The sequence below is a fragment of the Mobula hypostoma genome, chromosome 25 (genome assembly GCF_963921235.1).
Source record: "Mobula hypostoma chromosome 25, sMobHyp1.1, whole genome shotgun sequence".
Lineage (NCBI taxonomy): Eukaryota > Metazoa > Chordata > Chondrichthyes > Myliobatiformes > Myliobatidae > Mobula > Mobula hypostoma.
This window is the reverse complement of record NC_086121.1, coordinates 22,846,762-22,863,617: the sequence shown is the minus strand read 5'-3', so window position 1 is coordinate 22,863,617 and position 16,856 is coordinate 22,846,762. Positions and strand designations below refer to the sequence as shown.

Below are 16,856 nucleotides of genomic sequence, written 5' to 3'. Positions count from 1 at the left end.
AGTAAGGTTTCATTACACCTGTGCATACGTATCCATACAATAAACTCCATTTTGATGACGTTGACTTTGGGCACAGCTTTACCTGTGAAATAGCAGTTAACATTATAATACAGGCTTGTCTGGCTTATAATTGCCTGACTTGTGGATATCCCTTTGTATGAACAAGCTCCTGTAATAACATTAAATTCAAAAGTCTAACGTACATGTTCATTGCAACAAATGGCAGAACTAGTTTTCTCTCTCCATTCTCTTTTTAGCAGTTGTTCTTTCTTATTATTATTCCGTGCTTTTGCTGCCACTCACTACAGTCCTGTTTGGGAATAGTTAACATATCAAGTAATATTTGTGTACTTTCTAACTTATGGACAAAATTGACCGTGGATCTTGGTAAGAACAGAATCCCTTTGTTACCCAGGGATGGCCTGGAAATCGACAGTTTACTGTTCACTTTTTGGACCAGGTTTCAGCAACATCCTTCTCGTCGTTTCGTCCGGAGTTTTACTCTCCAGTCCGCTCACATTGGGGCCTGCTTGTTCCCCCTCAGGAGGGTTTAAGATCTTCACTACCTGAACATATACATTTTACAAAAATAGAAGAGTATATTTTGAGCGATGTTCAAAAATCAGTTCCTTGTACACGAATCACTGAAAGCCCTGGTAGCGTAGCAGTTAGTGCAATATTATTAAAGTTCAGGGCATTCCAGAGTTCAATTCCAATATCATTCTGTGCAGAGTATCCATCCGTCCTCCCTGTAAAATGCGTGGGTTTTCTCTGGTTTCCTTGCACAGTCCAAAGTCAGACCATGTAGATTAATTGGTCATTGTAAATTGTCCTACATTAGGTCAGGGAGTTCTTAGGGCAGCGGCTCGAAGAGCTTCCTCTGCACTGTACTGCTAAATAAATAATATCCCACTATAACTTAGATTATAGGAGGGCCAATGTTGGCCTTTGCTCTTTATCTCAAATACTTTTGCAAAAAAAGCATTCTTATATAGACCTTTGTCGAGTCCACACCTCAAATCCTTGGAAATCTCCACACAAGCAAGTACTGAAGGCTCGGTCAGCATATGTTCAAGAGAGGTAGTTTGGATATGAAGGAAATCAAGAGTTAAGGGGTTGTCAGGGAAAGTGTTGCCAAGGTAAAATGATTCTTGTGACTTGTGGGAGAGGCACTAGAGGCCAAATGACCTAGCTCCTGGATCTATTACCAGATGCTTTCCAGCAAGTCTTCACCTGCTGCCTTTTGCCCCAGTGGATGATCCTTCATCTTACAACTTGCTCACTCTGTTCCCCCAGTGTTAGTTGCATTTTTAAGCTGAGTTCAGATCTTTCTCCTTTATTTCTGCCACTGTTGGAACTGAATCACTGCACTTGGTATCAGTTAATTCACCATTTATACACAAGGTTAATTTTGAGCTTAGCTGGTGTTTCAATCAATTTGAAAGTGGCCTGGTCCTGCATTATTGGATTTCAACTTTTATCTGTACTTTCAACAAAAATGATTTTCTATATTCTCTGAGTTGATCCGATGTCAATATGCTAATTGTCATTTTCTAGGAGTTCAAGCTATTAGTAAAGATTGGACTCCCCCCCCCCCCCCAAAGTTGCTCTCCCACTACAAGGCATGACACTAATATTTGGATAGGCATCTTTTTCCCAGTTTCAGTCATTTCTACTGGGACAGTTATTTTGCAAGATTGCTGCATGCTTTCATAATTGCAAGAATGTAATAGATTGAATGAAGTTTCACAGGTTACTGTCAGACACCAGAAGTCGTGATACATGTTGGGACCAACAACATAGGCAGGAAGAGGGATGAGGTCCTGAAGTGTGAGTTTCGGGAACTAGGCAGAAGGCTGAAGAACAGAACCTCAAGAGTGGCGTTCTCAGGATTGCTGCCAGTGCTACGTGACAGTGATGGTAAGAATTGGAGGAGATGGCAGTTGAATGCGTGGCTGAGGAGTTGGTGCAGGGAGCAGGGTTTTAAATTTTTGGATCATTGGGATCTCTTCTGGGGAAGGTGGGACCTGTACAGATTGGATGGGTTGCACCTGAACTCGAGGGGGAGCAATATCCTTGCAGGTAGGTTTGCTGGCATGGTTCGGGAGGGTTTAAACTAATTTGCGAGGGGAATGGGACCCAGAGCGATAGAGCAGTGAAAGAAGTGCATGGAGTAAAGCCAGATCTAACATACAGAGAGGCTTTGAGGAAAGAGAAGCAGAATAAACAGTGTAAAGACAGTAAGGTAGAAGGGCTGAAATGTGTGTACCTCAATGCAAGAAGCATCAGGAACAAAGGTGATGAACTGAGAGCTTGGATACATACATGGAATTATGATGTAGTGGCCATTACAGAGACTTGGCTGGCACCAGGGCAGGAATGGATTCTCAATATTCCTGGATTTCAGTGCTTTAAAAGGGATAGAGAGGGCGGAAAAAGGGGAGGAGGGGTGGCATTACTGGTCAGGGATACTATTACAGCTACAGAAAGAGTGGGTAATATAGCAGGATCCTCTTTTGAGTCAATATGGGTGGAAGTCAGGAACAGGAAGGGAGCAGTTACTCTATTGGGGGTATTCTATAGGCCCCCTGGTAGCAGAGGAGCAGATTGGGAGGCAGATTGGAAAGGTGCAAAAATAACAGGGTTGTTATCATGGGTGACTTTAACTTCCCTAATATTGATTGGCACCTGATTAGTTCCAAGGGTTTAGATGGGGCAGAGTTTAAGTGTGTCCAGGACGGATTCCTGTCAGTATGTGGACAGGCCGACTAGGGGGAATGCCATAATAGATCTAGTACTAGGTAATGAACTGGGTCAGGTCACAGATCTCTCAGTGGGTGAGCATCTGGGGGACAGTGACCACCGCTCCCTGGCCTTTAGCATTATCATGGAAAAGGATAGAATCAGAGAGGACAGGAAAATTTTTAATTGGGGAAGGGCAAATTATGAGGCTATAAGGCTAGAACTTGCGGGTGTGAATTGGGATGATGTTTTTGCAGGGAAATGTACTATGGACATGTGGTCGATGTTTAGAGATCTCTTGCAGGATGTTAGGGATAAATTTGTCCCGGTGAGGAAGATAAAGAATGGTAGGGTAAAGGAACAATGGGTGACGAGTGAAGTGGAAAATCTAGTTAGGTGGAAGGCAGCAGCATACATGAGGTTTAGGAAGCAAGGATCAGATGGGTCTACTGAGGAATATAGGGAAGCAAGAAAGGAGCTTAAGAAGGGGCTGAGAAGAGCAAGAAGGGGGCATGAGAAGGCCTTGGCGAGTAGGGTAAAGGAAAACTCCAAGGCATTCTTCAATTATGTGAAGAACAAAAGGATGACAGGAGTGAAGGTAGGGCCAATTAGAGAAAAAGGTGGGAAGACGTGCCTGGAGGCTGTGGAAGTGAGCAAGGTCCTCAATGAATACTTCTCTTCGGTATTCACCAGTGAGAGGGAACTTGATGGTGAGGACAATATGAGTGAGGTTGATGCTCTGGAGCATGTTGATATTAAGGGAGAGGTGGTGTTGGGGTTGTTAGAATACATTAGGACGGATAAGTCCCCGGGGCCTGACGGAATATTCCCCAGGCTGCTCCACGAGGCGAGGGAAGAGATTGCTGAGCCTCTGGCTAGGATCTTTATGTCCTCGTTGTCCACGGGTATGGTACCGAAGGATTGGAGGGAGGCGAATGTTGTCCCCTTGTTCAAAAAAAGGTAGTAGGGATAGTCCGGGTAATTATAGACCAGTGAGCCTTACGTCTGTGCTGGGAAAGCTGTTGGAAAAGGTTCTTAGAGATACGATTTATGGGCATTTAGAGAATCATGGTCTGATCAGGGACAGTCAGCATAGCTTTGTGAAGGGCAGATCGTGTCTAACAAGCCTCATAAGAGTTCTTTGAGGAGGTGACCAGGCATATAGATGAGGGTAGTGCAGTGGATGTAATCTATATGGATTTTAGTAAGGCATTTGACAAGGTTCCACACGGTAAGCTTATTCAGAAAGTCAGAAGGCATGGGATCCAGAGAAGTTTGGCCAGGTGGATTCAGAATTGGCTTGCCTGCAGAAGGCAGAGGGTGGTGGTGGAGGGAGTACATTAAGATTGGGGGATTGTGACTAGTGGTGTCCAACAAGGATCTGTTCTGGGACCTCTACTTTTCGTGATTTTTATTAACGACCTGGATGTGGGGGTAGAAGGGTGGGTTGGCAAGTTTGCAGACGATACAAAGGTTGGTGGTGGTGTGGATAGTGTAGAGGATTGTCGAAAATTGCAGAGGTACACTTTGGAAGGACAAACTCCAAGGCAGAGTACAAAGTAAATGGCAGGATACTTGGTAGTGTGGAGGAGCAGAGGGATCTGGGGGTACATGTCCACAGATCCCTGAAAGTTGCCTCACAGGTGGATAGGGTGGTTAAGAAAGCTTATGGGGTGTTAGCTTTCATAAGTCGAGGGATAGAGTTTAAGAGTCGCGAAGTAATGATGCAGCTCTATAAAACTCTGGTTAGGCCACACTTGGAGTACTGTGTCCAGTTCTGGTCGCCTCACTATAGGAAGGATGTGGAAGCATTGGAAAGGGTACAGAGGAGATTTACCAGGATGCTGCCTAGTTTAGAGAGTATGCATTATGATCAGAGATTAAGAGAGCTAGGGTCTTACTCTTTGGAGAGGAGGAGGATGCGAGGAGACATGATAGAGGTGTACAAGATAATAAAAGGAATAGATAGAGTGGATAGCCAGCGCCTCTTCCCCAGGGCACCACTGCTCAATACAAGAGGACATGGCTTTAAGGTGAGGGATGGGAAGTTCAAGGGGGATATTAGAGGAAGGTTTTTTACTCAGAGAGTGGTTGGTGCGTGGAATGCACTGCCTGCGTCAGTGGTGGAGGCAGATACACTAGTGAAGTTCAAGAGACTACTGGACAGGTATATGGAGGAATTTAAGTTGGGGGCTTATATGGGAGGCAGGGTTTGAGGGTTGGCACAACATTGTGGGCCAAACGTTTACAGAGGTGAACAGAATGCAGCAATACTTGTTATCAATGGGCCCAGTCCTATGAGCTTTACATTTGTATCGTGTATTTTGTTAACCCCGTAACACCGAATTACTTCTGAAGTTGAAACACAGGAAATGCAGCAGGCAACTTGTACTCAGCAGGATGCCACATAATATTGACAAAATAATCTTTTTTGGTTATCTTGGTTGGACTGATGAATATTGCCTATTACATCAGAAGGTGCCACTGTGCTTGAATAGCTGATTACATGACAATCAATTCATTCAAAGGACAGCTACAAACTGCAGCTTCAATAACAAACTCATCAACACAGAGTAGAGAACTACCTTAACCAGTTTTTGTTTTCTTCTAAATATAGAATCCTTTAAAAAGCTTGAAATACTCAGGAGGTCAGGTAGTATCTGTAAAAACAGAAACTATCTACTGTTGCAAGAAAAAGTTTGCGCCCTGCCCTATATAAAAAATACACAAAGTCAGGTTATTGACAGAGCCTGTTTTTCCTCATGAAAGATCTGTTAATGTGCACTGTGCCTTGATCAAAACAACTTTCAGAGGACAGTAGAAGAATTGTAGAGATGCATGAAGCTGGAAAAGGCTACAAAAGCATTTCTAAAGACCTGAGTGTTCATCAGTGCACAGTAAGAGAAATTGTGTACAATGGAGGAAACTCAGTACTGTTGCTACTCTCCTTAGGAGTGGGCATCCTGCAAAGATCGCACCAAGAGCACAGCGTGCAATGCTAAAGGAGGTGAAAAAGAACCCAAGGGTGACAGCAAAATACCTTCAGAAAATTCTGGAACTTGTTAAAGTCTCTGTTCATGTGTGCACTATAAAAACACCGAACACGAATGATGTTTGTGGAAGGACACCATGGGGGAAACCACTGCCCTCCAAAAAAAACATTGCTGCACGTCTCAAGTTTGCAAAAAACCACCTGGATGTTCCACAATATTTCTGGAATAATGTTCTGCAGACAGATGAGACAAAAGGTGAACTTTTCGGTAGAAATGCACACAATGTTTGGAGGAGAACAGATACAGCACACCAACACCAAAACCTCATCCCAACTGTTAAGTGTGGTAGAAGGAGCATCATAGTTTGAGGCTGCTTTGCTGCTTCTGGGACCAGACAGCTTGCATCATTAAGGGAACAATGAATTCAAAATTGTATCACAACATTTTACAGGAGAATTCCACGGTAATGGTCCGTCAGCTGAAGCTTAATGGAGGTTGCAATAAAACAATGATCCAAAACACAAGAGTAAATCAACAACAGAATAGTTTAAAAAGAAGAAAATTTGTGTTTTGGAATGGCCAAGTCAGAGTCCAGACCTTAATCCAATTGAGATGCTGTGGCATGCAAGGTATCCCGGAAATATCGATGAACTGAAACAAATGAATAAGCTCTTCTCGGGCTTCAAGCCTGCTGTGTTCACCAGCATTTTTTATGTGCGTTGCTTGAATTTCCAGCATCTGCAGATTTCCTCGTGAAGCCCTATACAGGTATTGATTATAACAGATGCTTCGGATGCTTCTAGAAGATGGAAGAGTTTATCATCGAAACGCCCATTATAATCAATACCTGTACACAGCCTGAAGCCTAAGAAGAGTTTATTCATCATATACATTGGGAAAAGACTAGATCCTCTTTGAACTGAAACAGTTTGTACAGGGAAACAGTCTAAAATTCCTCCTTACCGTTGTGCAATCCTGATCAACAGCTACAGGAAACATTTGGTGGAAGTTATTGCTGCTAAAGGAGGTTCTGCCAGTTAATAAATACAAAGGTTCACATATTTTTTCCAGCCTACACTGTGAATGATTAAACAATGTGTTCAATAATGACATGAAAAGTATTTGTGTTTGTCTATTGTGACTTACATGAAGATCAGACCACATTTAATGAGTAATTAATGCAGAAAACCAGGAAACTGCGAAGGAACCACAAACTTTTTCTTGGAATTGTACATTGCCGGTCTAGGACCCTTGAACATAACAGGGTAAAAGAAAAGTTAATTTCAGGAACAAAGAAGATAGGGATGGGGTTGAACGTCTCCAAAAGGATATAACTGGATGATCTAATGTGGCAATTAAGAGGTGGTTACAATTAAATTAAGCTTCTGTCCAATGTATTGTTTAATGCTAAGGCTGTGGGACATGCCCAAGACAGATTATACAAAACAAAATAAAATAAAGAGCTAATATAAATACAGGCCAACATGGCAGGTTCCAAAACAACGGGCCTGGCTAGACAGTCCCGGCTAGACAGTCCCATTCGGGGATCTTGGGTGAAAGTAATTTGCGCAAAGCTGTGGGTATCAAAAGACTAGATGCTGTAGAGGGAAGATCTCTTGACAAAATGTGGGATGCCACTGCCTTGAAGAATACCCTGATGTTAGACGTTCAGTCATGGCCCAGAGAGGGGGACAGTATGAGAGCTGACATTTAGCCTCTGCGTGGCAGAAGTCAGTAAAACAGATTACAACAGCACCAAGTTTTATTGTCGGATGATTTCCACAGCACTTGATGGAAAGCCCCATTTGGTAATTACTGGTGGAAACCTCCAGAAAGGTCTCAGTGGCCCTCTACACTAATTTGGTGTGGAGCCAAGAAATTGTCTTCCAAGGGAAAATTCACCTCATCGGCAGTAGGATCTTCCTTGTATCCTATCTGTGGGAAATTCACCTTTGCACCAACCCGTCCAGATGAAATGTGTTCAGTAACCAGTTCCATATTTAACAGTGACCATCTGTACGATAACAATTTCCTTTTCAACAATAACCAAATTGTTTTTTTTTTACAAAATAACCTCTCTCAGTTTCTCATTCTAACATATTGTAATCTCAATTTATTAGATGATTTACACGTTTAATCCAATAAAAAAGGATTTATCAAACTGAAATCATTCCATGTTGGAATATAGTGATGATGTTTAAAAAAACAAAGACTGAATCAGTTCCAACTTATAAAAGGAAATACAGGGATTCCCACTGTAAGATTACCAGGATTGCTTCGACGATTAACAGAACATTTAGAATATACGCAACAGACCAGAAACCTCACTACCCTCTTGCCCAAACATGATTCAGTAGTACCACTGCACTTTCATTTTCCTCAGAGTTTAGAGTTCTTAGTGGCAGTTCAGCACCACTGTGAGGGACAGAACAATCCAGGGACATTGGGGTCACTAAGTATTACTTTGATCACTTCACAGATCACATGGACACTTCTTTCTTTGGAAGCCAAGCTTTAAAACTGAGGCACATAACCACATTTTACAGGATGAGCGTGCCAAATCCAAAACTAGACTTTCACTCAGCTCAACATCAACAAATGACCATATGTAGGCATCGGTTTAAACAGGATGAATCTGCTGGATTTAGGAAACCACAAACTGTCGCCTTAGTGTTTTCAGAGCTGAATTCATAACCAACCCTTCCCACACTCAATGGGACTGAACCCTGTGCAAGATCCATAGGCATCAGTGCACCAGGAGGAAGCTCATTACGGGCTTTTAGAAACAAATCCTTTTGTTTTATTAATACCTATTGCATGGGATGTGCTGAACACATAATAAGGCATTTCTTCCCTCAGTTCTTTGTTCTGGGCAGAAACCTTTGGAGGTCCTCTAAGTTGCAGATCAACAGCTGGCTCAAATCTTTCACCATCAGCAAGGAAGACAGACAGCCAACTGTTTCTCTGCTCTGAAATACAGTGCATGATTTTTTGCTTTTTTCATTTAACTTCATACCAGTTTCACATTAAAATATATTCTCACTACAGACCAATAGATCTCAGTGTTAATTATTAAGGTTGGCAACTTCAGAGGGTGCAGGATTGAAGGAAAAGGGAAGGAATGGTTGGGGGGGGGAGAGGAGGAATTTTCACTGTTTTCGGATAGTTCTAAGTTAACATTTTAATTAAACATTGGCTTTGGTCCAATGTAGACAGTAGCCAAGTTGGCATAGAACTGCAGTATATGACAGCATTTTAACCCTCTGAGTTAAGAGTAATATTTTCTATTTCTAGAACAAAACAGTTTGCCTGCAAATAATCCACCCCCAGCAAAAAAAAAATTGACTTCAAAATTATTCCAAATTGAAAAGGGATAAATTAAGTGTTTAATTTAGACAAATTTAATAGATTAAAATAATCTAAGTTTTTTTAAATGTTCATATTTAGAAGCTAATGGAAAGGATTAAATACGGAAGCTGGTAGTCCGACCTTATAAAGTCATCAGTAGGAATTACTAGAGGGATAAACGTGAGTGTGAGACAAAAAGGATCTGGCCAGCAGCCTCACTTTATTCCAGTGGGTTGTGTCAGTCAACATGGCTCTATATGGCATTACATTGATAAGTTAGAATCTGCTTGGAAGAAGTCGTCAGTCCTGGTTTACTTACAAAGTCCAATAACTGTTTTATAGTAGGTTTAATTTCTTCTCCTCAGAGTAAAACTCAACTAAACCAAAGATTTCCCAATCTTACCACTAATGCACTGTTGTACAATGTGAATCCCCATGATCGGTGTGAACTTTTACTGGGAAGTTACTGAAAATGCTTATTTCTCGAAATGCATCTGAGGTAGGCAGTCAAAGGAATTCGGTCTTGAGCACGATGATTCTAATTGAAAATTAGGGAGATCAACATTTTGAAAGAAGGAACCCGGGAATAGAACTCACATCAATGCAAAACATCTTCCAGTGGCAGAATTCACCATCCCAATCTCGTCCCAGTCCAGAGTCCACTGCCAATAGCAGCCGTGAGGAGCTGTATGACATGGAACGCTGCTGTAACAGATCAACACACAGCATCGCCGTTTTCCTCTCTAACATGCCATGTCCTCAGGTTCCCAGACAAGCAGCTGAAAACGTCTGCACAGTGCAGGCTGAACAGGTCAGGAACTGACTGCCGCTCTGGGTCTGAGCTCTGTGCAATGCCGCTAAAGCACCGGGCATTCAGGGGTGAATAACCTTCGAGACTGGACTGTGTAAACTGATGCAGGTTTTGCGTTGGTGCTCAGCAGTTGAATTCAGGGATTCCTGGTGCAGACCCTGCACTAAACACTCATACTGGTGTACCCTCCGCTGGGTGCTGCATAACTTGAGATTTTTCTCCGCCCTCGTTCTTCAACCACTTCATCTTCTGCTTGTGTTGGCCAATTGCATCGGTCAACCTGGAATCAATCATTGCTTCAGTCAGGACACCATCCTCAGAGGCATACGCCGCAGCCTGTAAAATAAGACAAGAGCATCTGTCACTAACAATTCATCAAAAATGGGTCCAATAAAATTAACAGAGAAATTTCCCCCTAAAATCTGTCTAGTACCATTTTTGTTTTTCATAGACAGCACCGCTCAAAGAAATGACAAGTTTTAGAAGTGGGTTTATTTAAAGGAAGCCTTTATTTTTAGTCAATTTAAGAATGTATTCATTTCCAAATCTGTTCAATCCATTACATTTCCTTTAATAAAACAAATGAATTAGAAAAGAATTGAGTGAAGGCAGTAAGTGGCTAGGGAGTTACTGGAGTGAAAGCAAAAACCCAGAAGCAGCTGGTTTCAAACAAACAGACCAGAAGGCATCACAGTTAAAAGATTCCAGCCAAAGAGAAAATAAATGCAGAAGTTGGAAATCTAAAATAAAAACAGAAAATGTTGGAAACACTTTAGCAAGTTAGGCAGCACTTAATGCAAAGAAAGACAAGAATTAATGTTTCAGCTTGAAGACTCACTATTAAAACTGAGGAAGAGATTAAATAAAAAAGATAGTTGCAGAAAAAGTTCTGGGTACACAGCACGAAGGAAATATCTGTGTTATAGCGAGACCAGAATTACCATGGGATAAATTGTAGGGATTTTAGTCAAATAGGTTTATGGGGGAGCAGTTAGAATGTGACAGTTCAGACAAAGAAGCTTAATTGAATAATAACAACAACAACAATAACAAGTACTTTATTGACCCCGAGTGGGAAATAAAACAGAACGATAGGACATGCCTAGCGGGCAAGGCTGAGACCCCACAGTCTTTTGGGAAGAGAACTCTTAAAAAGTTCAGGATCCTTTGGGGAATTTCTTCTCAGCTTGCTCTTTACCTTGTGATTGTGACCCTGACGGGCAGTCCTCAGCCAGGGAAAATGAATGTTTACCCTGTTTCTTAAGTTCTAATGACCTCTGAAGAAACTGGAATACAATTTTGAATATAATCTCTTGAGTTTACATAGTATCACAGAGCACTTGTAAGACAAGATAACGAAGAATGAATTCATAGTCCCAGACTGTGCATTAGGTTCAACGTAGAGACTGATACTATGGGAAAAGAGGGACACAGGGATCATACAGAAAAATTACATGGAGGTAGATGATCAGCAATAATCCTGATGAATGACAGTGAACACTCAACAGGACAAATGGTCTACTTCTGCTCCTACCTCTTAAGTTTTATAACACTTACATAGTTACATATAGTTTATAAACTATCAGAACTTTGCATACTTCAGTGAGATCACCTCTCATTTTACTGTCACAATCTCAGAGATTTGTCAAATATGAATTCTCAACAGAAATACACCTCAACTTCACCCATTCTTATTATTTTCTAAGTGTCTTGTAATAAATTGCAGAGGTTTTTAATCAAATGGGTCTATTCCTGTAATATTAATGTTAGGCTATCTGGCCTATAGATCCCAATTTTTCTCTTTCTTCTTGAAGTCTGGGGTTACATTTGCTCCTTCCCAGTCTGTGGGAGTGGTTTTAGAATCTCTGTTATCTTCCGACGTGCCATTATCTTCACTGGTGCCTTCTTCAATGACGCAAGCTATCAAGGTTTGGAGATTTAAAACACCCTCTGCCCCAGTAGTTTCTCTATTATTAAAGTTTTTAAAAAAAATTAAGGCCAGTGCTTTTGTGCTCTTTATTCATGCTTGACCAACAGTTCTCCAAAATTTTGGGAGTAGGGGGTTCACCTATTGAGGTGCAGAAAAGCAAACAGATGTCTAGCTTGGGACCCCGAGGTAGATTCCAGGTGAAAGCAATAGAGTTATGAATATAGTATGAAACTTTAAACTTTGAAAGGGACATAGCATGGCCCAGTATCATTCAGGGCTGAGAGATATACACACACACACACTTCAGTTAGAGCAGAAATGAAAGCTAAGTAGAAGATCAGTTCAATGAAAACAACTCTAAATGCTACAAGATTTATTGCTTTAATTACAACTCCACACAGTGCATCAATACATGCATTTAAAACTGAATGCAGCCATTTCAATTCTGATGAAATACCGAGTTGGATTTCATAGTAATGATGGTCATTTATACAACACTACCTCTAAATTCTCACTGATTTATTCCTCAGAGATCTAGCTCAAACGTCTGTATGCATTCATACCCAACATTTTAAAAACAATAAAAAGAAATCACATATAGGGAATTATAGTCATTCTTTCTTTTATTTCCCCTCTGCCACAAAAGTATTGACAAAATGGCTCAAATTTTGAAAGAAAAGCAGAGCAGCCCTGAGTGAAGGAGGTCATAGAAACATAGAAACATAGAAAATAGGTGCAGGAGTAGGCCATTCGGCCCTTCGAGCCTGCACCGCCATTTATTATGATCATGGCTGATCATCCAACTCAGAACCCAGCCTTCCCTCCATACCCCCTGACCCCTGTAGCCACAAGGGCCATATCTAACTTCCTTTTAAACATAGCTAATGAACTGGCCTCAACAGTTTGCTGTGGCAGAGAATTCCACAGATTCACCACTCTCTGTGTGAAGAAGTTTTTCCTAACCTCGGTCCTAAAAGGCTTCCCCTCTATCCTCAAACTGTGACCCCTCGTTCTAGACCTCCCCAACATCGGGAACAATCTTCCTGCATCTAGCCTGTCCAATCCCTTTAGGATCTTATACGTTTCAATCAGATCCCCCCTCAATCTTCTAAATTCCAACGAGTACAAGCCCAGTTCATCCAGTCTTTCTTCATATGAAAGACCTGCCATCCCAGGAATCAATCTGGTGAACCTTCTTTGTACTCCCTCTATGGCAAAGATGTCTTTCCTCAGATTAGGGGACCAAAACTGCACACAATACTCCAGGTGTGGTCTCACCAAGGCCTTGTACAACTGCAGTAGTACCTCCCTGCTCCTGTACTCGAATCCTCTCGCTATAAATGCCAGCATACCGTTCGCCTTTTTCACCGCCTGCTGTACCTGCATGCCCACTTTCAATGACTGGTGTATAATGACACCCAGGTCTCGTTGCACCTCCCCTTTTCCTAATCGGCCACCATTCAGATAATAATCTGTTTTCCTATTTTTGCCACCAAAGTGGATAACTTCACATTTATCCACATTAAATTGCATCTGCCATGAGTTTGCCCACTCACCCAACCTATCCAAGTCACCCTGCATCCTCTTAGCATCCTCCTCACTGCTAACACTGCCACCCAGCTTCGTGTCATCCGCAAACTTGGAGATGCTGCATTTAATTCCCTCATCCAAGTCATTAATATATATTGTAAACAACTGGGGTCCCAGCACTGAGCCTTGCGGTACCCCACTAGTCACCGCCTGCCATTCTGAAAAGGTCCCGTTTATTCCCACTCTTTGCTTCCTGTCTGCTAACCAATTCTCCACCCACACCAATACCTTACCCCCAATACCGTGTGCTTTAAGTTTGCACACTAATCTCCTATGTGGGACCTTGTCAAAAGCCTTTTGAAAATCCAAATATACCACATCCACTGGTTCTCCCCTATCCACTCTACTAGTTACATCCTCAAAAAATTCTATGAGATTCGTCAGACATGATTTTCCTTTCACAAATCCATGCTGACTTTGTCCGATCATTTCACCGCTTTCCAAATGTGCTGTTATCACATCCTTGATAACTGACTCCAGCAGTTTCCCCACCACCGACGTTAGGCTAACCGGCCTATAATTCCCCGGTTTCTCTCTCCCTCCTTTTTTAAAAAGTGGGGTTACATTAGCCACCCTCCAATCCTCAGGAACTAGTCCAGAATCTAACGAGTTTTGAAAAATTATCACTAATGCATCCACTATTTCTTGGGCCACTTCCTTAAGCACTCTGGGATGCAGACCATCTGGCCCTGGGGATTTATCTGCCTTCAATCCCTTCAATTTACCTAACACCACTTCCCTACTAACATGTATTTCGCTCAGTTCCTCCATCTCACTGGACCCTCTGTCCCTTACTATTTCTGGAAGATTATTTATGTCCTCCTTAGTGAAGACAGAACCAAAGTAATTATTCAATTGGTCTGCCATGTCCTTGCTCCCCATAATCAATTCACCTGTTTCTGTTTGCAGGGGACCTACATTTGTCTTTATCAGTCTTTTCCTTTTTACATATCTATAAAAGCTTTTACAGTCCGTTTTTATGTTCTCTGCCAGTTTTCTCTCATAATCTTTTTTCCCCTTCCTAATTAAGCCCTTTGTCCTCCTCTGCTGAACTCTGAATTTCTCCCAGTCCTCAGGTGAGCCACTTTCTCTGGCTAATTTGTATGCTACTTCTTTGGAATTGATACTATCCCTAATTTCTCTTGTCATAGTATCCATGATCAAAACTGCTGTCTTTGTTTGTTTCTGGTTCAATTGTTTCCCACTACTGGCAGGGAAAGGACAGATGCTCACCAAAAGACTCTTCAGATTTAGTTAAATGACAGGACATTAAGGAGCTGCAGTAATGACTATCAGTGGTATTGATCCTGGTATTGATGCCAGGATAAGATTCACTGGGTTTAGGTACAAATGCTTTCAGCATGAATGCTTGTAGACTTGAGCTTGCAACCCAACCAATAAACAGTGTATAGCACATCTATTTAATTTACTTATTTAGAAATCCTTTCAGCCCAATGAGCACACTGCCCCCAACCCACCTATTTAACCCTTCCCTAGCCACAGGAAAATTTGCAATGACTAATGAACCTACTAGCCAGCAAGTCTTTGGACTGGGGGGGAAGAAACCAGAGCACCTGGGGAAACCCACACGTTGATGGGAGTTCACACAAATCCCTTACGGGATTGAACTCTGACCTGTAATAGCGTGGTGCTATGCTACTGTAGCACCCATGAACCGCACAGGCTGATTTTTGGAAAGCACCAAACTATGCCCAGCAGAGTTAGCTCTAATAATTCGATAATAAATGGACAAGTAAATGACAAATGCATGTCACTGGTTCTTTTCAACAAGTGATTTGTTAGAAAAATGGAATACAACGCTGCTGAAATGTTGTGCATGCTATATTTAACCATGTAAGGAATATAGACCTGTAGCTGCGCAGGCTTGTATTTCTCATCGTGAAGCAGCAACGACTGTGATCATCTTATGTTGCACATGGGATGTTTTTGATCCACCACATCACTTACTCTCCATTCATTTCCCTCAAATGAAATTAAACATTCTCTTCACTGGAATTAAAACTAATATCTTGGAAGAGCAGGAATGAAAAATGCAATTCAAAAAGCTTCACGTGAGCAATACACTTACTCCAATCTACTTCAAGATAATTAAAATCACCAAGATTGATCACTTCAATAATTACCTTCTAATTTATGACCAACACAGACTTGCCAACAAAGTACTGAACCAAATAAAAAAAATCAGTTTAGAAGGTTTGGAATAGTGAAAAGCAAAATATCACTCAACTGTATCCTTATTTCTTAGCCCAATAAATCTCTCTTAAGATAAACTAATCTTAGCTTGACTGTTCATGACTGAAATGTTATGAGGTGATCCTGACTACAGTTCAGGACTGCCACTTTAGCCCTTGGGAGTCAAAAGAGATTCCACCTACACTCCTGTGAAGAAAGACAACAACCAGGTAGCCCATTTACAATGGTCAGTTATGCTGGTTCAGAATGCAATCAGCACCATTAGCCAGGCTAACGAATAAATAGAGGTTTCAATGCCGAGTACCAGTTTGCTTCAGTGAAAGCAATCACAAGTGATTCACAGAAGACTATCTGTGCAAGTTCTATAATGGATTACATTGAATTTCTGCCTGTCCATCACAGCAATTAAAAATCTTAATGTAATATGTGAAAAGGAGTTTTGAGTATTCTGCCTTACACCAACGAATTAAGCAGTTATTTATCTCACACACACTGCCAACAAGCAAAGTGATTATGGCTGTGAACCAATATTCAGTGTTGGTGTTTTATGGATCTCACTAATCAAATGAAAGTACTTTCCTTCGAACATGCTTGCCTTTTACTTTTAGATTAAAAACACCATAATAAGGTTCTAAAGGATAGGAGTAAAATTAGGCCATGTGGATCATGTCTGCTCCACCATTCGATAATGGCTGATTTATTTTCCCCTCAACCCCAGTCTCCTGCCTTCTCCCCATGACCTTTCCTTTACTAATCAATCTCCACTTTGGATATACCCAATGAATTGACCTCCACAGCTTCAAAGACTCAACACCTTCTGGCTGAAGTTCTTCCCCATCTAAAGGGATGTCCTTCTATTCTGAGGCTGTGCCCTCTGGCCCTAGACTCTCCCACTGCTGGAAACATCATCCACATGACCACTCTATCCAGGCCTTCCAATATTCGGTAGGTTTCAATGAGATCCCCACCCCATTCTTCTAAGCTCCCGCAAGAACAGGCCCAGAGTTATCAAACACTCCTCATAAGTTAACTGGGGCCGAGGAGTTGGGCTGATATTGCTCGATCTCTTGCGATGCCCATTCCTCTCTCTGTGGCACTAAGGCTGTGAACTGCTCCACGGTCGTCATCCCTGCGAGTATTGTGGCATTTTTGCCCCGCTAATATGATGAACTGAGATCGAGGCTTGGGCCCACAACAGCTGCCCTGGGGAGCGGATCTAAGGACTCAA

General features: G+C 41.8%; 1 protein-coding gene across 1 annotated transcript in view; it reads right to left on the bottom strand.

Annotated features, from left to right (window-relative positions):
- Positions 1-6,872: 6,872 nt before the first annotated feature.
- The window catches only part of atad3 (ATPase family AAA domain containing 3), a 73,540-nt gene continuing 63,556 nt past the window's right edge, over positions 6,873-16,856 (bottom strand). Inside the window, exon 16 of the mRNA XM_063033012.1 lies at positions 6,873-10,230. Coding sequence (XP_062889082.1) covers positions 10,066-10,230 — 165 coding nt within the window. The 3' untranslated portion in view covers positions 6,873-10,065. The remainder of the gene's footprint in view (positions 10,231-16,856) is intronic.